Source organism: Nyctereutes procyonoides, unplaced genomic scaffold, assembly GCF_905146905.1.
Source record: "Nyctereutes procyonoides isolate TBG_1078 unplaced genomic scaffold, NYPRO_anot_genome, whole genome shotgun sequence".
In the NCBI taxonomy this organism is placed as follows: domain Eukaryota; kingdom Metazoa; phylum Chordata; class Mammalia; order Carnivora; family Canidae; genus Nyctereutes; species Nyctereutes procyonoides.
Window position 1 is genome coordinate 44111688 of NW_026575030.1, and position 22722 is coordinate 44134409.

Genomic DNA, 22722 nt, shown 5'->3' on the forward strand with positions numbered 1-22722 from the left:
CGGGTGGCGCAGCGGTTTGGCGCCTGCCTTTGGCCCAGGGCATGATCCTGGAGACCCGGGATCGAATCCCACGTCGGGCTCCCGGTGCATGGAGCCTGCTTCTCCCTCTGCCTGTGTCTCTGCCTCTCTCTCTCTCTCTGTATGACTATCGTAAATAAATAAATTTAAAAAATTAAAAAAAATATTTCTTTTAAGAAATCACTAGCTTTTTTTTTATTTTCACTCTACTTCTGAGAGGTGCTGCTGACTACTTGTGATTGTGGTAAAATGAAGCAGAAACTTCGGAGGTCATGTGGTTTGCCTGAGGGCACACAGTGAGCTGCCAAACACCAGATCTCCAGCTCCAAATCTCTGATTCTCATCATCACACAGTTTTTTTTTAAAACCACTGTCCCTGGCAACACTGCTTCAAGGAGGACACACTGTTTGCACCATTACCCTTTTAGGAAGTCACGTCAGAAGATTAAATGTGCAAAGGCATAAGGAAATCAGTTCAGTTTAGTTCACCTTGGAGTAGAGGACCTAATATCAACATTTATTTTTCAAAAGAAAAATGGAAGAATATTTCTGTTTTTCATTGCGAGAGAAATGGTGATTACACTTCTTGTGATGACGTGAGATGATAGAATGGCAACGTGAGGTGAGGAGAGAAGTGGGAGTGACAATGTAGCCATTGTGACATAGCCCTAAGGGACTGTTGACCTTCTGACCCTCCCCTGGAGGATCATCTGCCTCAGGACCACGGTTGACCTTGAGTAACTGAACCTGGGGAAGGCAAAACCTTGAATACTCTCACTCTGCTAGATGGAAATAAATTTCAGGTGCTGACCTCTTGCTTGACTCTCGGTAGACTACATTATAGGCCCTCATGTCGTGTTAAAATCAAACCAACAACAAACAGATAAATAGATAAATCTGCTTACTCTTTGCTGTATGTCTCTGAAAATGTTTTGGATTTTCCTTAGTTTTTTTTTTCAAACATATGAAAAGTTTTATGTTTTTAACAATAATAATACCCGTTCTATAGACATTCTTAATAAGACCATTCTCATATGTGGACATAGTCAACTTTCAGGTGGATATGTCTGGGAGCTAAACCAATTTTTTTTTTCTCGATGAGATCATGAGACAGTCATCTGCTGTGTGTCAAAGCAGGAAAGGGGTGCAGAACGGATGAGCCAGATCCCCTCCTCACTTTATAGGAAAGAACTCTTAACCCTAGAAAGGTAACAGGACTTGCTAAAATCATTCACAAAGCTGGACTTCTCGCTGGAACTTCTATTCCCTGTGGTCCTTTTCTGTCCCCTCATGGAGGCTTTCACCCAAACCAAGCTACAGCACCATTAACGACTTTAAATTCTGGGAAGAAGCAAGTCTATGAGCGCCTTTTAAGTAAATGTGCTGCTAAGAGGCAAAGGCCTACACATTTTAGAATGGCCAGCTCTGAACTACCAATTTCTACTTCTCTCTTTTTTCCTCTTTCTAGCCAGAATTGACAGTTGGCTGTCAAGGGCCTGAATATAATCAAAGGTAGGGAGGCAACTAACGGCAAAAAGTGGAAGCAAATTCTTTCTTCTTCCACCATGGCTAATTTAGGGGGGAGAAAACCCCCACACAATTATATAATATCATGAAATCTTGTATTTTATTTCTGCTGGGTTTCTTTTTTTCTTTTTTTTTTTTTTTTTTAGATTTTATTTATTTATTCATGAGAGACACAGAGAGAGAGAAGAGAGGCAGAGACACAGGCGGAGGGAGAAGCAGGCCCCATGCAGGGAGCCCAACGTGGGACTCGATCCCGAGTCTCCAGGATCAGGCCCTGGGCTAAAGGCGGCGCTAAAGCACTGACCCCCCCCCCCCCCCCCCCCGCCCCGGGCTGCCCTCTGCTGGGTTTCTAATTCAGTTAGTACTGTAGAGATAAGTGAGATTTGACCTTTTTTCTTGAAATCATTTTATAAATTTTAAATAAGAGAATTAGTTGAAGTTGAAAAGTTCACAAGTAAGATGTAGTAAGGATCTATCAGGCTTTGGGGCACCTGGGTGGCTCAGTTGTAAGCATCAGACTCTTGATTTTGACTCAGGTTGTTATCTCAGGGTCATAAGACTGAGCCCTGCCTTGAGATCTGTGTGGGCTGCGTATGGAGCCTGCTTAAGATTCTCTCTCTTCCTCTCTCTCTACCCCATCCTCACTTTTGCAGAAGCATACATTTTCTCTCATTCAAAAAAAAAAAAAAAGGAAAAAATCTGTCAGGCTTAGATCTCCTGATAGTTTTCAAAACCAAATTGCTCTATTTATATGATACAGTGAGATAAATTATCCACCAACTAACCAATTACAACTTGAAACAAAAACCATGCCCCGTTAGTAAATGTCTGGTCAATTCCAACGAAACATGTCTTTTATTTTCTTTTTTCTTTTCTTTTCTTTTCTTTTTTTTTTTTCCTTTCCTTTTCTTTTTTTCTTTTTTTTAGGAAGAAGTAGAGGGAGAGGGAGAGAGATAATCTTAAGTAGGCTCCATGCCCAGCATGGAGGTCAAGCCCACCAGAGACCCTGACCTGAGCTGAAAGCAAGAGTGGGACCCTTAACTGACTGAACCACCCAGGCATCCCCAAAATGTGTCTTCTAAAGCCAAGTGAAATAATTGGAAATACTGCATAAATATATGATACCAAAGTTCTTTCCAAAGAGAGAGGATATATTTAAAATGCTGTCAGTATGGTGCACATGTGTCTGTTCTAATGCAACTTCCCCTGCTTTGGTATTATTTGATACACTCGGAAAAAATGTTAGCAAACACCTATAGTCATGATTCTTTTACTTGGTACAGTGACCCGAACCTTCATTCCCGAAGCTTCTCGGTAGGAGTCTTGCCTGCACTGGATTTTTGCAGTTTTCCATCCCTTTGTGTTTGGAACAGTGGGCATCATAATTTATTGCAGCTTGCAGTCCTCCTCATCGTGAGCAATACTCTTACCACGTGTAAGTACTTGATTCCATCACATGAATCATTTTTACCTACTCACTGCTCTACAGAATGTACCTCTGTCACCTGTTGGCAGTTCATCCGTCCAGACCACGGAGGAGCACCGTATTTTATGGAGTGCCTGCAGGATAGAGACTTCAGCTCCCCTGTGCTCGCTGAAGACATAAACACATGAAAAAAGCAGCCCTGAACCCCTGGGGCTGATAACAATCAGTTCTAAGTAAATCGGTAGCTCCAATCTCATGTAAACTTTTATGTTGGTTTTTCCACCAAAAGGAGATAAAATTTCATCTGTTGGATTCTTATTTGGTTCCCAGCTTACTGTGTTATAGATCCTCACGGTATTTTAAAACAAAACAAGAGACAAAGACTAAAAATAATTCAGTCCCGCTGAGCACCTCGGTTAGGAGTTAGCTCTCTGGGTGCAAGGGGAGGGGAGGAGAGGAGAAAAAAAAGTGGCAATGTAAAAAAACCTGGTGGGGCACATAGTCCAGATAGCATCCTGTTCCTGAGGTGCAGGGAACGTCCCTGAGCACCGCCTGGCGCGCAGAGCTGTTCTGCTGTTTATTTTCCAAGGAGACATTTTCCTAAGAAACCTTAAAGCTTCTCTGATGGGCTCCTGAATTTCTTATTTACCTTTCTCCAGGCGGTGATATTTAACTTTTAAGTGAGCAACCACATGGACCATCAGTGTCAGGTATTAGGGAGATAAAACTGCCTTTTAAAAGCAATGATTCTTTTTAAAATCATTATTGAAACATAGTATAGTGTAATAAACTCCCAAGGACCCCATCAGCCAGCTTCAATAATATCCACGCTGGTCTTATCCTTATCCCATTCTCTTCCTTCCTTTATAATGTTATCATTTCATTCGTAAATATTTCAGTCTGTCTCTAAAAGACAGTGATTCTTATTTCACACATAACCATAGTATAATGATCACATTGAAAAATACTCGATAGGGCAGCCCGGGTGGCTCAGCAGTCTAAACTGCGCCTGCCTTCAGCCCTGATCCTGGAGACCCGGGATCGAGTCCCACATCAGGCTCCCACAGGGAGCCTGCATCTCCCTCTGCCTGTGTCTCTGCCTCTCTGTGTGTGTGTGTGTGTGTGTGTCTCATGAATAAATAAATAAAATCTTTTTTAAAAATACTTGATAATTTCCTAATATCATCAAATAGTCTATCGGTGTTCAAATTTCACATTTAAAACATTTGTGTCGATTATTACCAGACATCACACTTCTCAGTTTTGTTTTCCTATGTTTAAGAAACTATCCACGGTGTTTTTAAGAAATTTATTTTCTGCCAGTAATAACACCCTGCTAGGACTTAAAAAGAAGCACAGGACAATTACTGGCAAAGGCACAACTGCTCTTATATCTTTCAGGCTTAAGGTAAATACAATGATAACAGTAACACTGATATCTGTGAGCATCAGTGAACCTCCATCAGTGGCCCTGTGGTCCTATCTCTAAGGCTAGCAGGCAGGATACGGGAGGGTCTCCCCGTCTGTGTTTTGTGCTTCTAATAGATTGCATTTGCGATATTTCTCCTAACCAGGCTCGGTTCTGGCCCTACAGAGAACCAAGGCAGAGAGTAGTTATTCTCTGATATTCTTTTCTCACGATTTTAAGCATTTGCTTTTCCAAGTTATCAAGGAAATGCATGTTAAACTACAAGAGGATGGAGGGGATGGAGAGGTAGAAACTTCCGGTTGTGGAATAAATAAGTAACAGAAATGGGGGATGCAGCTTGGGGAAGACAGCCTCTAATATTTGATAATACTGTATGGTGACAGCGATTACACCTACTGCGGTAAACACTGAGGCACGTATAGAATTGCTGAGTCAATCTGTCGTACACCTGAAACTAATATAACATCACGTGTCCATTATACTTCAATAATAATAAACTGCGGTAGGATGGGTATACTGTATACCCACGAGAAGAGCTAAAATTTAGGATTTTTTCATTGGTTTTCATCTGTTCCATGTTCCAAACATTCTTCATATGTTAATAAATTGTGTTTCATTTCCCCTTCTTGTTTTCTAATAGCATCGAACAGATGCCATGCCAATTCTCTCTCCCCACCCTCTTTTTTTTTTTTCTTTCGCGTTTCTCATTGTTGTTTGAGTTGGGAATTTCTGGATCATCTATTGTCGAGAGTTCCCTGTAGGTGAGAAGGGGCCAGAATAGTAATCTAGGCTAAGTGATTTTGAATCTTTTTCTAATGCAATATCTCTCTTTCCTGTAGTCACACAATCAACTGCCTTTCTCCGACCCAGTTAGTTGGTCTTCATGATTCTTTGTGGAGGCTTGCCTTTTTCCGTTTATGTGAGCGCCTTCTGCCAGCAAATGTCCTATTCCTGAACCTTCTTTAGCAGACAAAGGAAGGATGTGGTTTGGCATTCAAGAGGTATTGATCACAGTTGGGAAGTACACATTTTAGTGTGTGAGCTTTATGATATGTATTTGCCCGGGATTCTCTGCTCTCTGCTGTCCCCCTTGGTGTATCCTGAATGATAACTAGGTCATCATCTGAAGTCAGCAGGTTTAGGTCAGGAAACCGCACAGTGCTGTTAGTATTTCTGAGAACAGGGCGCAGAAGAGTTCTAGGAGTGCCAGATGTTAGGCATCGACAGTAAATATTTGCTCCCAAAAGGATGGGCCCCTCATCGGTGACAGCTGCTGTGATCAAAGAGGGCAGGTGTGATGGGACAGCTGAAGACAGAAGGCTTGGAACATGTTTGGGCGAGGAGTCACACGGAGGTGGCAGATTCAGTGAAATAGCACTTGTAAACGAAAGAGGAGTTGGAAAGGGGCGGTGAGAAGCAGGATCCCCCAGTGACGGCCACCTCTTCACCAGAGGCGGTGAAGATACCTTAGAAGCTTGGAGCTGATGATAGGAGCCTTTTTGAATCAGGTTAGGATCTGAGATTTAAGTGAGGCTTGGTCCCCAAAGTGGCATTTATCATAGTAATAGGGGAGGGAGCTCTTTAGCTGAGAAACTGGCTTCCTCACTTCAAAAGATCTTCCTTCTAATTGAGAAAATCCAACTCATACAAATATGGTTAGCAAAGTAACTGGGCAACTAGGACTACAGCTAAAGAAAGCTACTCTAGGGAAACAAATGAGCAAAAAAAAAAAAACTGAAAGTTTTGTACTGAAAGGTACAAAACTTCCCTGCAGACTACAAATACTCATTAGAAAAATATTGCTCCAAGGGGGATCCCTGGGTGGCTCAGCAGTTTAGCGCCTTCCTTTGGCCCAGGGCGCGATCCTGGAGTCTTGGGATAGAGTCCCACATTGGGCTCCAGGCATGGAGGCTGCTTCTCCCTCCTCCTGTGTCTCTGCCTCTCTCTCTCTCTCTCTCTCTCTCTCTCTCTATGTCTATCATAAATAAATAAATCTTTAAAAAAGAAAAATATTGCTCCAAGGCAGAGCAACATTCCAACACAACATCCCAACATGAATAAAGAGGGATAAAAATCGTGGTATAATTGCAACCAGGGGCTCCCTGCAGGGAGCCTGCTTCTCCCTCTGCCTGTGTCTCTGCCTCTCTCTCTGTGTGTCTCTCATGAATAAATAAATAAAATCTTTTAAAAAAATAATAATTGCAACCAGGAAAGAAAACAATAAAAAATAAATAAATACAAGAACTCAGGGAAGACAGGGCCAACAAAGGAAAGGTGATGGTCTATCAATGAAGTATATGAAATGATTAACTAACAAAGCTTGGGAAATAAATAGAAGACACAGACAAAATCATTTTGTAAAGACTATGTTATAAGGAACAAAGGAGGAAATAAATATTATAGAAAATATAACACAAAACAATATACACACGGGCGAAAGTAAAGAAAGGGGAAAAAAGCTAAGCAAAAACATTTTATGTTTTTATTTTTATCTTATTTTATTTTTTTATTTTAATTTTTAAAAAAGATTTTATTTATTTATTCATGAGAGACCCACACAGACAGAGAGAGAGGTAGAGACACAGGCAGAGGGAGAAGCAGGCTCCACGCAGGGAGCTCCATGTGGGACTCGATCCCGGGTCTCCAGGGTTAGGCCGCAGGCTGAAGGTGGCGCTAAACCACTGGGCCACCGGGGCTGCCCACAAAAAGATTTTTTAAAATAGAAAGTGAAAGTTATGAAAGATAAGTGAGACTATTCAAAATAAGATTCATTGGAGTTTCCATTGGAGGAAACCAAAACGATAGAGTAAAACAAACATAAAATGTTCTGAAATAAGACTTGAATTATTCAAAGGCACATTCAAGAGAGGAGAGAACTGTCCCAGAATGACTGACACCGAGACTCCCTATTGACACTGATCATATAACGTTAGACTTGTCCTATTAACACTAGAAGCAAACTTTGGGCATCTGTGCAAAAACATCGTATCATTTCCAAGTGAGAGAAAGCCAAGTTGGTGCAGCTACAGTCGGTGCTAACAAACGGAACAATACCTGTGAGACACTTAAGGAAAGAAAATTTGAGCCAACGATTTTAAATCCACTCAAGCTGTCGAGCCACAGGCAAAAATTTCTGCCAGTTCAAGGACTCAGGGGATAACTGTCCACATCAGGTCTTAGGGAAGCATCTCCCAAAGAACACAATTCATTCAACCAAAAAAGAATCAGGGAACATCAAAAAGACTGGGGGTGAACATTAGAACGAGGACTAAAACTAGGGCTAACTTAAGTGGTACAGAGTAAAATGCGCATATAAATATATTTTTATAAATTTTCAATGTGGAGGCTATTATTTTTAAAATTATAGTTCTTAATATATTTTTATTTTAGTGACTGCCTTTATAATTAAAATTTTAGGAAAAGACTTGTTTCTATTATTTATTTTAGATAGAGAGGGGGAGAGAGGGAGAGTGCACACACAGTGTGGAGGGGCAGAGAGCATCCCAAGTAGACTCCAACTGAGCAGCAGAGCCGGACACAGGGCCCCTTCCTTGACCTGGAGACCACGACCCGAGCTAAAATCAAGAGTCAGATGCCAACTGATTGCTGTGTCACCCTGTGCCCCACCTATAATTTGACTTTTACATAATACCCTAGAACCCTCTTTATTCAGACGTATCTATTGAGAATAGGTTATGAGCTCAAGTGAGTTAACTTGTCAGTTCCTCCTACTTACTGTCTTTTCTCTGTAGCTTTCTCTACCTAATTTTAGTCAGTAATATCATTTGTTATGGGCTAAATTGTGTTCTCCCAAAATTTCTGGGATAGATACTTGATTAGTTTTCTAAGAAAATGCCCTACCTTTTCCCAAGTGGTTGTACAACTGTACATTCTCACCAATAATGTGTGAGAGCTTCAGCTGTTTTATCGCCTTGCCAGCATATGATGTCCACAGCTATTTTAATTTTAGCGATTCTGATGAGTATGTAGTAAGTCGTATCGCCTTGTGGTCCGGGGTTTGTATTTCTCAAAGATGTTAAGCAAGTTTTGTGCATGTTCCCATGTTTTTCCCCATGATGATGTTTTTTTTTTTCTCTAGTACTAAATTGTCCAAGCTCTCAAAATTCTGTCGGGATTATGTCCCAAATTGCTTTAGTCCCTATACAGTGATTTGGGAGGTGTCACAAGCTTAGTCTTTCTCTCCTCTTTCCACTATTCAAATTCATTATTGTATCTTTTTCAGGAAGCATTTTTATTTCATATAGTCTTCAAATTACTTTTGTTAGGGCTATTCCTAGATATTTTATGTATTTGTGGATATTATAAACAAGAAGCATATTTTTAATGGTTTCTCTGCTTACTGATTATAAATAGGAAAGGTTGGTTTGTAGGTATTTATCCAGCAACATTATTAAACTTTCTTGTAAGTTCTAATAGTTTTTCAGTTCTAGTTATAATTATACCACATTAAGTAAGGCTTTTTAAACAGAGCTGCTTCTCCTTTAGTTTTTCTATTGCATTGTCTAGAATAGTGGTTCTCAAGCAAAGTGACCTTGTCCCTCAGAAGACATTTGGCAGTGTCTAGAAACAGTTTTGATTGTCACAAGTATCTAGTAAATGAAGGTCATATATGCTACTAGACATCTTACAATATTTAGGACCCCTCCCCACAACAAAAAGTCACTTAGCTCAAAATGTCAATACTACTGAGATTGAGAAACTCTGAGAACTTCCAGGAATATACAAAGTAGTGTGGAGTTTAAAGCTAACTCTGGGAAACAAATGAAGAGTTGCAGAAGGGGAAGTCGGGGCGGGGGGGGGGGGTGAGGGGGATGGAGTAACTGGGTGATGGGCACTGAGGAAGGCACTTGATGGGATGAACACTGGGTGTTATACTATATGTTGGCAAATCTAATTTAAATTAAAAGAATGTAAAAAAATCCTTTTAAATGTATGCACTATATTGGAACTTTTAAGAAAACTTACCACTTATTCTATGTGTTTCTTAGTTTTATGAGAATTACCTAAGAATTTGGGAGGCTTTGTTAATCTGAAAATTGGTGTGTTTGGAAAAAATATTCAACTTATTAATTAATGCAGTTGAAAATGAAAAAAAGCCATCCTGTCTTATTCCTGATATTAACATGAATGTCTGTCTTTAATAGGTATAAAATCTTACATAAGTTAATAATTATAAACGTAAGACTTTATTCAAGAATACTTTTTGTACTAGTAATTCTCTAGTAGAGACAAGCTTATCATGGCAGTGGCTCTCAAGAAGAGCAAGGGTAGAAAGGTGTGAAGAGGTAGGTAAGGAAGTCTATTATGTGGTTGATTATTCCCAGGGGCATGTTCTTCCTCACTGCAATTACTAAAGCATAAAGTACTCTGCAGGGTTAGTTACTATCAGGACACCTGGTGGCTTAGCGGTTGCGCATCTACCTTCAGCCCAGGGTGTGATCCTGGGGACCCGGGGTTAAGTCCCATGTCGGGCTCCCTGCATGGAGCCTGCTTCTCCCTCTGCCTGTGTCTCTGCCTTTCTTTCGGTGTCTCTCATGAATAAATAAATAAAATTTTTTTTTTAAAGATTAGTTACCATCAGCTAGATTACACTGGACTTGCAGGCCTCTGTACTCTGCCACCAAAACAATTATCACCCTCAGCGAAGGTTTTCTTTAGGTTAGAATCTTTTTTTTTTTTTAAGATTTTATTTATTTATTTATTCATGAGAGACCCAGAGAGAGGCAGAGACATAGGCAGAGGGAGAAGCAGGCCCCATGCAGGGAGCCTGATGCGGGATTTGATCCCCGGACCCGGGATCACAACCCAAGACTAAGCAAACGCTCAACCGCTGAGCCACCCAGATGTCCCTATAGGTTACAATCTTTTGTGAACTCAATATTTTTGTCTGAATAGTTCTGTTCAGCCTCAACTCTTATTTTCCTCATCAGCATTTTGAAGATGTTTTTCAATTTTCCCTTTTCATCTAATATACATGAGACAGCTGTTATTAATGTCAGTTTTCATTCCTTATAAGTGATATCCTTTAGGGGGATAGCTTTTTTTATTCTCCATGCTCTAAAATTTCACTACAATGGAACTTTCCCCTCAATTTCTCGTTCCTTCTGGAGGTCTAATTAGATCTTTTTTGGAACTACATGTCTTAATATCTTAAATACTATTTCTTTGTTCCTTTGGCTAAGAATTTCTTAGCTTACTTTTAAATCACTTATTTAATTAGCTGTGTTTGAATATTCAGTCCATTTCTTAGTTTGATTTCTTTTTATCCCAAGGTATCTAGCTGGTTCTTCCTTATAACCACTTTTTCTTGCTTCAAAAAAAAAAAAAAAAAAAAAAAAGACCTTCCTTTTTGTCTAAGATTAAATATTCTAAAATTCTGTCTAAATTTTAGTGATTGTTCATTGCAATTGCTTCTATCCTATATAGGGTTTCCTCAAGTTTAAAAATTGGCACTATTTTACAAATTAATAGGATACATAATCTAGTAGGTATTTTTCTAGATATTTTACATATTATTTATTTAATCTCGTTAACTATGAACTAAATACTATTAAGCTCACTTTATAGACAACTAGATTGAGTCAATGAGTAAGGTAAAAAAAAAATGTATTCAAGGCCATGAAGCTAGTAAGTTTTAGAAGACACAATCCTGTAGAGTCACCTTTTTTCCCCAGGTCATACTATTTACATGAGACCCTTGGGTCTGAACCAAGCTTGCAGGCTCATTACTTGTTCCTAAAGCAATTACCCTAGTAGCTGCTAGTTGGCCCACAGCGGGTGAGTAAGGGCATCCACATACTTATCTTCAGTGTCGTAATTGCCTGCGTACCCTCCAGTTCTCTATGTCTACCTCCAGCTTTGAAAGGCACTTGCAGCTGCCTGTTCCCCTGTACACTTTCAGGTGGGAGTCCCCCTTTCTAGACCAAGAGCTCTGGTTTTCAAATTTAGCTTTGCATTTAATTAGAAGAAAACTCTTCTACTTCAATTATGTATATACAAGCTGGGGGGTGGGGGAAGCTGTGGTAAGGAAGACCTAAAGAAATTACTAATTTTTACAATATCCACTTAAGCTGGTTGAATTTATCAAATCCTGACTGTGCATCTGGGTGTTGTTGGGACAATAAAGAAAGGTGGGTTCCCCACCACCACCACCACACCCACCCCTCCCTTATTTTCTTTTTTTAAGTCTGATGCACCCACTGTCCCTGAGATGCTTTCACCAAACTCACATTGGTGGAAATAACTCTTCTGGTATTCCAATAGCAATCTCTTTAACACAAAATTGTAATGCAAAACCAATTTATTTCCATGTATGACAATGAAAATTGGGATACTATTAAAAGTAGAGCAGTCTTCTGTCATATAGACATCCAGATTTTTTAAGTAGCTGCTTTTGGGAACTACTACGATGGAAGACTTGCTGTGTTGCCTTCGGATGTTAAGCCTGTCTGGCTGATGCTTCACCAAACTGTTCTGAGATGCCTTCCTTCGAAGTCAGCCTTTCTAATTCCTTCTGATAGCTATGCTGGTATTCCAGATATTTTATGTTCCTCTTCTGTTTACCCACGAACCTTTTCAGGAATTCTAAGAGCTACAATACAAAACACACAAAACCCACAAAAACGAAAACAGGGAAGGACTCATTAAAGACCTTGTCTGCAATGGGAGATGACCTAAGGTCTTGCTACCAGACTTCCAGTGCATGGATCAGCAGTCCTGGGAGCTTGTCAGAAATGCAGACTCTCAGGTCTTACCCAGACCCAAGCAATCAGGTTTTAAGAGGACACTAGGCTATTCATATGCATGCTGAAATTCAAAGAGCACTGATCCAAGACATTCAAGACCTCCAGGTGAATACAAATATCCACTTGCAATGAATATGAGTGTTAGGGCATCTCATCAAAAGTACAGATTAACTTAATTAATGAGCTCCTGCGATGGCTTTCCACCCTGTTTATTTGAATCACATGGAGGTTTTGAGTAGGCACCCAGATCTCATTCCCAAAGTTTCAGATATAAGTGGTCTGGAGTAAGAGTCATTTCTATCTCTTCAGGACTCCTCAGTGAGTCCAATATCATCTAGGGTAATTTTCACCCATTATCATCCATTATCCATCCAAGTTCATTATCATCTTGATAATTTTTGTATTTGGGACACTTTTCCCCCACTAACTCTTAGAAGCTAAGGGGCTGGTAAGAAAGTTACCACAAGGTAGAGGGTTCATCATTAACTCCAGAGAAGTCTATAAGATAAGAGGTCACCATTAACATTCAGTTTTTTAGGGACACTCAAGGATAGTAGTTCTCCAAATATGGCCTCTGGCCAGTAGCATCATCCCCAGGGAACTTGTTAGAAATGTAAATTTCTGAGGCTCCTTGGTGGCTCAGTCTGGTTAAGCCTCCACCTTTGATTTAGGTCATGATCCCAGGACCCCTGCATCAGGCTCCCTGCTCTGTGGGGAGTCTGCTTCTCCCTCTGCCTCCGCTCTCCACCCCACTTGTGCTTGCTCATGCTCTTTCTCAAATGAATGAATAAAAGCTCAAAAAGGAAATAAATGCAAATTTTTATATGCCCCTTAAAAGTCAATTGAATTAGGAATTCTGGGGGTAGGGCCCAGCAGTTTCAGTTAGTCTTCCAGGTGATTCTGCTATCCATTAAAATAGAAGCGCTTTTGGCCTAGGAGATTTACAAGCCAGCAACAGAAGTTATTTTAATTATCCAGAGTGCATTATTCCAGGAAAGTCTTCTCCATCTTGTGTTGACTTGCATTCCTCCTTGCCAGCACATCTACTCTTCCCACACCAGCCAACTCCCAGGAATAAGTTCATATTCATAAGTTCACTTCCTTGGGGGAGGAACAAGCACATATTGGGTCACCTCCTGTTTTGTACCCATTTCTTAGAAGTAAGCTATAATTAGAAGTGAAAGATAACCCTGCTTTCAGAATCAATCAACGACTTACATCAGTTTCATTCTTCTGAGAAGCCAAGTTCTGCAGGTCTTGCAGGAGTTTGTGTAACCTGTTTTCCAACTCCAGAGCCATCACTATAGCTTGCACGTTCGTTCCCCAGTACTCTTTGTCAAGCCTCTGTTGAAGAGAACAAGGAGGTCGCTTTTCTACCTTTGTTAAACCCTACACCCTGGGTTGGAGTATGACTAGGTTTGCAATAGGCTTGTAGTTTCCAAACTTTGAGGCACCGTGGAATCAGCACAGCATCTTAAATACTCACGTCTGGCTTTCAACTGCAGAAATTCTGGCTTAATTCATATGGAGTACAAACTAGGTACTAAGATTTTTAAGAGCTCCCCAGGTAATTTTAATGTGTTGCAAAGTGTGATTACTACCAGCGCGGTTACATGCACTATTACGTTAGCTTTGGAATTCGGTAATGGTGGGTTGGTTCTGTTACTACCAGACATTAGGTTTCTTTAGAAAACTGGAGTTAAAAGAACCCATCAGGTAACTAAGGGATGTTTCTATATGTAATGTCCCTAATTAAGGTATAGACTGTTTCTTTGGAGTGCGTGCCCCATTGAAGAAGAATTTGTTTTACTGCATTGGAGACTTAGCCATGTTAAATACCTGAACATGCATCTGAATTAGACTAAAGATCTGATATAAAATGCTTTAGGAAGAGGCCATTAGGGGAGAGCTTCTCAAACTATACAGAGCATTAGAATCACCTGGAAAGCTTGTTAGGCTACCACTCCTTGGGCGCCACCCCTAGAGAATCCGAATCAGTTTGTGCCCCTGGGTCCATGAATTTGCGTTTCTATTAAGTCCCCTGCTGATGTTGGTGCTGCTGGTTCATTAAAAACCAACCAACCAACCAACCAACCACCACAACAACACAAAACCAAGGGGTGTCTGGCTGGCTCACGCAGAAGACCATGAGACTTCTGATCTTGGGGTGGTGCACTTGAGCCCCATGTTGGGTGTAGAGATTACTGAAATAAATAAAAACTTAAGAAAGTCCAAACAAGAGAAACCAAACAAACATTTAGTGGCTAAGATTTACTCACAGTACTATGAAGAGGTTTCAAAGAAGATAGAGGCTTGCCCTCAAGTCAGTGGCTGTAATTCCATGTAAGAACACAAGTAACCTTACAAGTGAGGTAGTGACTAATCATGGAGTTCTCTAGACCCAGAGAAGGCCCCATGGAGATCATCAGGACAAAATTCACAGTCACCTTAACCACTGGAAGGCAGACTTTACTCTTACGCTCCTTCAGGTATCTTATGAACTGCCTTGCGTGTCCTTTCTTCACCTCAGCTTGGTCTTGGAAAAAGGGGACATAAACAGGTGCATCCGGGTCTTCATCGAAGTAACAGACCTGGAACAGGGGGTGAGAATGGGAACAGAACGGAGGTGAGAGAAGCTGAATTTCAAGACTGGAAATTTTACACAAGCTCACTCCGTTATTTCCGTGGTTGTCTGACAGGGGCCTTCTTTGTTTTTTCCTTAGTCTGTGCTTTGACTCCCAGAAGAGCCAGGCTCTCTCTCAGAACCCAGGCTACCTCGGAGACAAGCCACCACATTCAAACCTGCTGGTGTCTAGCCTTCGGCCGTAATGGCCATTTTAGGGGTCAGATTAGTGAACCTGACACACTCGTACTTGTTTCCAGTCATCATGGGGACTCCTGGAAGAAGTCCAGTATAGACTGACATCTTAAATATCAACCTGTTTCATCAGTCTTCATACATCTACGTTAACTCTGAAGTACTATATGGGTGAAAAATTGCATATTCAGTCTTCCCACACAGTCGATGCCCATGTAGCATTGGGAAATCACTGGAAAGAACAGAGATTCTCCCTATCATCTTCCATAATTTGCAATCACAGCTCTGAATCGTCCGGCCATAGCACAGCAAAACCCCAGTCGCTAAATTAATGTCTCATCCAGTATCAAACCAGAAACATGGCCATAACCACCATCGCTAAGGGCCTAGAAGACGTGTCATCGCTCAGATCAGGGCCGAAAACTCCCTCACAATGCCTCAAATGCTCAGACTAACCATAGATAAATAACCATCACTGACGTTCAGCTCATAAGATGCTATATAATTAATAGCAACCCCACAGGCCTCTGAGAGGGGTCCTTGAGCTTGAGCCTGACCCTGAGCACGAGCTGGAGCCGGAGGTGAAGCTGAAGCTGAAGCCGGAGCTGGATCCAGAGCCAGAATCGGAGCTGTAGATGCCATCTCAGCTCCAGGAAAAACCAGGCATAAAAAGCACTACCACTGAGGGAGGAGATCTCTTAAATACCAACAGGCAATCTAGCCGGCCCACTTCTAGCCAGCTGACAGCTCGCGGAAATTCCGTTCACCTGAGATTCACAGCTACAAATCTACCAATGCAGACGTTGTTTCTGTGTGAAAGAACAAAGCTGGCCAAAGAAAAACGGGGGGTGGGGGCTTCAGTCCTCCTGACTCTCCCAGTGGTGCTCAGCATTCTCCCTCAAGTTCACTCTGACGATGATCTGAGCAAGCCAGTACATTTCCTGAATAGGGAGACATGGACACAGTAGCTGCATTACATTTAATTTTTTTCTTTCTTCAAATACTATGTATGGCCCAGCATGCTAGGTCCCATGGGACTCCAAGAAGACCTACTAGGATACATTCTTTGCCTCTATACGATATCTCTGTCCCCGACCCCATAAGGCCTCAACACATGTCATTGGTCTTAAGGCAGGATATGGGAGTTCTAAAGTGTCCAAAGCATATTTAGCTGAGAGGATTGGGGCAGATTTTATTCATGAATTGGGATTTGAACTTGGCCTCGGAGGGTGGGTAAGAATGTGGAGAAATGGAAATGGAAGCAGGGAGAACAGGCACCCAGAGGCTGTTGGCCCAAGGTGTAAGAGTGGTTTCTCCAAACTGCAGTCGGACTGCTTCACTTGGGAACCTCTTGGCTCCTTCCTCAACCTGTCTCCCAAAGTCCCTACCGGTCCCATTGTTCATCTTATTCGCCTCCTTTGAGGGCAGAGACCGCTTTGCTTATTTCGGTATTCCCACAGCTCGTAATGGAATATTTTGTAAATAATAGGTACTAAATCAACAGTTACTAAATAGAGGTCTATTTTACATGTGCAGCAGTGTAAAGTTTCCTATAGTCTGGAGGATTCTTAGTTTGAGCCTAAGCCATGTTTAGTTGAACTGGAATAGTAGAGACAGATCACCAAAAGTCTATCTCTCTGAGGCAGTGAGGAGTGAGGGCGTCTCCTGAGGGAGAGCCCTTCCTGAGAGAAGCACCCAAACAATCCAAGTTTGGCCCAGTCACGAAGATAAGGTCATCAAGGGGAGGCATCATTGTAAGAATTCCTCTGATTTGTCACTCCTGTTCCCTGACCCAACATTGCCCTTGTCCCCAGTTGAATTCATGCCTTAATCCCAGGGAGGTGCGTTAAGCAGGTGCTTCTCAAACTGTTACTTGAATACGAATCACCTGGGGTTCTTGTTAAAATGAAGATTCTGATTTAGAGACCTGAGGTTCTGCATTTCTGGTGCCTCTGCCGAATGTTGCTGGTCCACGAAGCACATTTTGAGGAGCAAAGGTGTCAAGACATGGAGCACAAAGAGCACTGCTAAGGAGCCCTCTTCTGGGTGTGTCTGTTGGGGGGGGGGGGGCTTGCATGCTGCTTCTCCACACACCTGCACTGCTTCGGCATGTCAGGGTCTCCAAGTCCTCCACAGCAGCAGCCTGAGAAGGCAGCAGAGCCGGGGCACTGGGCGAGACCTGGCCTACAAGGGTTAGAGCTGGGGAAGACAAAGGAAGTGACCGCTGACTAGATGGTTAACTGGTTGTACTCAGAGAATGTGCAAAACATGACCTGAATTCCCAAAAGAATTTGGGGGAACTTCTCGGAAGATGAAGGTCTTGTGTGAGCAGGTGGGGAAAAGCGACGATAAAATCTAGACTCTTAACTATTAATATGACCCATTTCCAAAACAGTAAATTTGGAAGATGCAGATTTTATTTACTGGGAGATAATATGAGAGTTTGGATATTTCTGGATGATGTATAAGATCTTTTCATGGAAACGTTCCATGATCTACCATTCCATCTAGGCCAGAAGAACTGGATGCATGTGAAGAAAATGTTCCTATTCTTATGGGTTAAACATTACTAAGAAACATCACCATCTAAACACTTACAAACAATTTCACCAATATATAGAAAAAAAGAGAGGAAAGAAACACGTCATCAACGTTAGTAACCATTGTGTGAGTATGGGAGCTTTGTAGGTAATTATTTTCTTTTTTCCATTTTTCATATTCTTTCAAACTTTTATAATCTATATTTAAATATTTTTTTATTTTGAAAAAGAACCTAATAAAACCTTGCTAGAGAATGAACACAATGGAAGCTTCACATACACATTTATGAATATATTGTTTGTTTTCTAATTATAAATGTAGTGTATGATCACTACAAAGTGTTCCAAAAATTTCAGCAATATATAATGTAGAAAGTGAAGTGAAAGCCCATGGGTAATGCCATTGTTCTGATATATATTTTTAAGTCTAATTTGATCAATAACACCACTATTAAATGTTGGTACTCTAGTGAATTGACTTTTGAATTATGGATTATGATCAGACTGGTCCATGTAGTCTCTCCCCTGGAATGTGCTGAAAATACAAAGACATTTTTTTTAATTGTACAATTTCTCTTAAGATTGTTTTAACCTGATCCAAACTTTCTGTCCTTACAGTGTAATTTCACCTTACCATCTCCCTAATGATTAAGGAAGAAGCAAGTATCTCTCTTCTGGACTTAATTCTAACCAAGACATTTTTATATTTGAAAAGAAAATGTCTTGGGACGCCTGGGTGGCTCAGTGGTTGAGCGGCTGCCTTCAGCTGTGTCTCTCATGAATAAATGAAAAGAATCTTATAAATAAATTAATAAAATTTTAAAAAAGGAAAAGAAAATGTCTTTAGTGGAACATTTATTATTCTCTTTATTGTGTTGTTTGTGCACGTTTCCCCTGTTAATTTATAAACCTCACAAGGAGAGAGCCCACATCTCAGACACTTTTGTATCTCCTGGAGCATTTAATACAGTGCTTTGTTCACAGAAAACACTCCATGAATTATACTGACTGAAGAATTTGAAAGCAAAAGGGAACCTAAAAGTTTAAAGTCATTGCTTGTCAAGAGAGGAACACTGGGCAGAGCCAAATGAGTACTTTGCACTTTGGAAAAGCAGATTTCAGAAGTTCCCAAAAATCATGTGGGAGGGAGAAAGCAGGGAATTCTGTGCGGTAAGTCTTTGAAAGAAGAGCTGATATTTAACAGTCCCAGGCACTGAGTGGGTCTTTAAAAAGTGTTTATGGGGTGGAGGAGTAAATGAATGAGGTAATCAATCGAAATAGGTCAGTAGTAGGCATTGAAAGCTAAGATTAAAACATGAGTCTGTATACCTGCACACATAGCCTGCAGCCTCAACTTCCAGACTTAGCATGGCTGTCGTAGCCTCCAAAACATGTTTTCTGACTTTTACAGTTTGGGTTTCAGCATTCCCACCTTTGTGCACCTTAGTGACAGTGATTCTTTTCACACCTTTGCGACCCCTTGCTTACCTGTATTCTCTTCTAGCGAATGAGCTCCTTGAAGGTAGTCACCTGCGTCATGGCTTGGTATTGCCCTCATCTAGCAAAGACACAGCAGGTGGTCAATAGGTATCCATTCACTATGAAAGAGTAAGTAAGTGGTCAAATGTTTGAAGGGCAAACACAAAAAGATGGAGGACAAATACATGAGGGGGATGAAAATATAAAAGCAATATCAAGAACTATGAACTCGCTTGGGGGTTGGGGGTCAGGAATATATATACATAATTTTAAAGCTAACACCAACAAATCTCAAGTACTAATAGAGAAATCCAAGTACTATGGCCGGAAAGTAGGAAGTAGGAGGGAAGTCTCAGTAGGGAATAGGAGAGTACCTAGATAATTTAAATCAGGACACCTCCAAATCTAGGTGAACTTTACTCTTTGGGTGAAATAATGATTTCTGGAAGTGACTTAGGAAAAGCACTACTGGTAATATTTAAAGAATAATGGAGAGAAACACCAAGATACAACTAACGATTTTTACATCTTGGTGGAAAGATGCAAGAATTTGCACTAGATGACAATGTAGGTACTCCAATTAGCATCTGAAAATCTAAGGCAGATGTTTATTGGATTGGGGACAATTTAGCATAAGGCTCTGGTGACATATTCTAAGGCATTATACCTTACCCTATCCTCTTTTCTTTTTAGTTTTCTTAAGTCAATATTTGGCATGAGTTTAATCAAATTTACACATCATAAGTCTGGAAGGCATAATTAAGCATGCATAATGTCGGATTAAGGGCTCACAGAGGGGATCCCCTGGTGGTTCAGCGGTTTAGCGCCACCTGCAGCCCAGGGCATGATCCTGGAGACCCTGGATCAAGTCCCACGACAGGCTCCCAGCATGGAGCCTGCTTCTCCCTCCTCCTGTGTCTCTGCCTCTCTCTCTCTCTCTCTATGTCTGTCATAAATAAATGAATAAATAAATAAATAAATACATCTTTAAAAAAAGGCTCACAGAATTCAACAGGTATAATCGAATTGGCTGAAATTAATATAAAATGTAACTAAAGCTGAATTAAAAAAATCCTGTGTATTGGTTCAGTGATTCAATAATTTTAAATGGGAAGAGGGAGAGCTTACTGGGCAGTAGTACATGTAAAAAAAGACTTAGATTTTTATTTGGTTGAACACTCACCATGACCACAGGGTTGGCAGAAAAACAACCGCAATTCACATTGGCCTCTCAGACAGAGAAGTGTATATTTTATTGAATAATGATGGAGCTATAAAATTCCCAAGGCCACTCTGTAGAGATAAAAGATGGGGAGCTTTAGTTCTTATCTCGGTCTTGTTCTCTTCCTTGCCTGGAGCCGTTCCTCACAGCACTTCCATGTGTCCTTGATCTTAGACCTGTGGTCTCGGCCTGGTCAGCCAACAACCTCTCGCTGCCCTTGTCAGCCCCCAGCTTGTGGGTGCGTTCCGTGAGCATCAGCTTGTTTTTAAACATGTCTCTCTTCACCTTCAGGTTGAGGCTGTGATACACACAGTGTCTTCTTATAGTCACCGTGTCTTCTGAGCAGCCAGCTCTGAATTCTCATCCAGGTTGACTCCTCAGGCATTTGACCACGACCTTTGCATACTTGTGTGCATTCTCCCTGCCTTGACAGCAGGGCAAGGTGTTTCTTCAACCCTGAGTGTAGGAATGGATGGTCACGGGCTTCTGAATGATCAGCCCATCTTTGGTTGGCTTCCAGATCCACTGAAGGGCTTGTTCCCACCACCCTGAGATCATGACCTGAGACAAAATCAAGAGTTGGACACTTAACTGACTAAGGCACCCAGGTGCCCAGTGATGATTTTTTCAATCTGACACCAAAATTAACAGCAATAAAAGCAAAAAAAAAAAAAAAAAAAGACAAATTGACCTGCATTAACTAAAGAGTTCTGCACAGCAAAGGAAACAATCATCAAAAATAAAAAGTCCTACTGAATGGGAGAAAATATTTGCGAATCATATATCTGATAAGGGGTTTATATCCAAAGTATATAAAGAACACATGCAACTCAATGGCAAAAGAAAAATTGATTTAAAAAGTTGTCAGAGGATCTGAATAGTTTTTTAAAGAAGACACACAGATTGCCGACGGGAGCATGAAAAGATTTTCAACATCACTAATCAGCAGGGAAATGCAACTCAAAATGACCATGAAATATTGCCTTACGCCTGTCAGAATGGCTATTATCAAAGAGACAGGAAATAACAAATAACAAATGTTGGCAAGGATGGAACCCTTGTGCTATGTTGATGGGAATGTAAATTGGTGCAACCCTATGGAGAGCAGTATGGAGGTTTCCCAAAAGTTTAAAAATAGAGCTCCCATATGATCCAGCAATTTTCTTCTGGGCATTTACTTGAAGAAAATGAAAACACTAATTTGAAAAGATACACGCTTCCTTTATGTTCACTATGGCGCTACTTGTAACAACCAAGATATAGAAACAAACTAAGTGTACATCAGTGGATGAATGAATACAGAAATTGTAGTGTATACATACATTGAGATGTTGTTTGGCCATAGAAAAGAAGAAATTTTGCTATTTGTGATGACGTGAATGACCCTCAAGGGTATTGTGCTCAGTGAAAAAAGTCAGCAAATGACAAATACTGTATGATCTCTCCTATGTGTGGAATCTTAAAAAAATATCAAGCTCATAGATGAAGAGAACAGATTGATGGGTGCCAGAGGTAGAGGATGGGGGTGGGAGAAATGGAGGAAAGGGTCAAAGGTAATAAACAATAAATAAAACATTTATACAGAAAGCCAAAGGACCTAGCATAGTCAAAGCAATTTTGCAGAGGAAAACAACCTGATTTCAAGACCTACTTTAAAGCTAAAGTAGTCAAACAGCATGGTGTTGACATAAAGGTGGACATCTAGATCAATAGAGCAGAATAGAAAATGTAGAAATAAATCTATCCATGTACGGTCAGTTGATTTGCAGTAAGGTACCCAAGGCATTTCATTACCAATAAAAGCTTCTTAAAAGCACACCTCAAGAAGTTAGAAAAGTTTTCATACATTAAGTTCTGAGAATCAAAATGAAAACTAATAAACCTGTCGATGTACAGGACTACCAAATCATGATGGAATCATCTAAAGAATCATGGTGAAATTGAATCTAACAAATTCTTGGTAGCATTAGCTTCAAAAGTATTTAGATATAGGGGTGCCGGGGTGGTGTGTCAGTTAAGTGTCTGACTCTTGGTTTTGGCTCAGGTCCTGATCTCAGGGTTGTGAGACAGAGCCCCGTGTTGGCCCTGCCTTAGCTTTCTCTCTCCTTCTCCCTCTGCCCCTCCACTCCCCAGCATGCACGCTCTCTCTCTCAAACAAATAAATAACTCTTTTTTAAAAAGCAGTGTTTAGATATACTAAGAGTAAAATCCCATACACTTTTTTAAAAAGATTTATTTATTTATTTGAGAGAGAAAGAGACTGAGCACACAAGTGGGGGAAGGACAGGGGGAGAGGGAGTCTTAAGCACATTCGGGCTGGGCAGGGAGCCCAGGCAGGGCTGGATCTAGATCTCAACCTTACCTGAATCCAAGAGTCAGACACTTAACTGACTGTACCACCCAGGTGCCCCTAATTCCATACATTTTGATTAAATCAAACATCCAATCTTCTGCTGTGTGAATAATTGAAGTGATGATAGAGGAACCTATATTTAAG

The 22722-nt window shown here is 40.8% G+C and overlaps 1 protein-coding gene across 1 annotated transcript; it reads right to left on the reverse strand.

The window, feature by feature from the left end:
- Positions 1–11851: 11851 nt before the first annotated feature.
- Positions 11852–20498, reverse strand: LOC129503732 (uncharacterized). Its single transcript, XM_055316040.1, has 7 exons — positions 20373–20498; positions 19013–19082; positions 17079–17183; positions 15441–15631; positions 14614–14757; positions 13385–13510; positions 11852–12012 (listed from the first exon to the last, which is right to left on the reverse strand). Exons 1-7 carry the CDS (start codon positions 20496–20498, stop codon positions 11860–11862), a joined length of 915 nt encoding a protein of 304 aa, XP_055172015.1. The 3' UTR covers positions 11852–11859.
- Between the last annotated feature and the right edge of the window lie 2224 nt (positions 20499–22722).

Coding starts and splice junctions, on each gene's coding strand:
- LOC129503732 (XM_055316040.1), bottom strand. CDS start 20,498: ATGTTTAAAAACAAGCTGATGCTCACGGAACGCACCCACAAGCTGGGG. Junction 17,184..19,012: donor TTCGCTAGAAGAGAATACAG/GTAAGCAAGGGG, acceptor TGTCTTCCCCAG/CTCTAACCCTTGTAGGCCAG. Junction 12,013..13,384: donor CTCAGAAGAATGAAACTGAT/GTAAGTCGTTGA, acceptor TTTGTATTGTAG/CTCTTAGAATTCCTGAAAAG.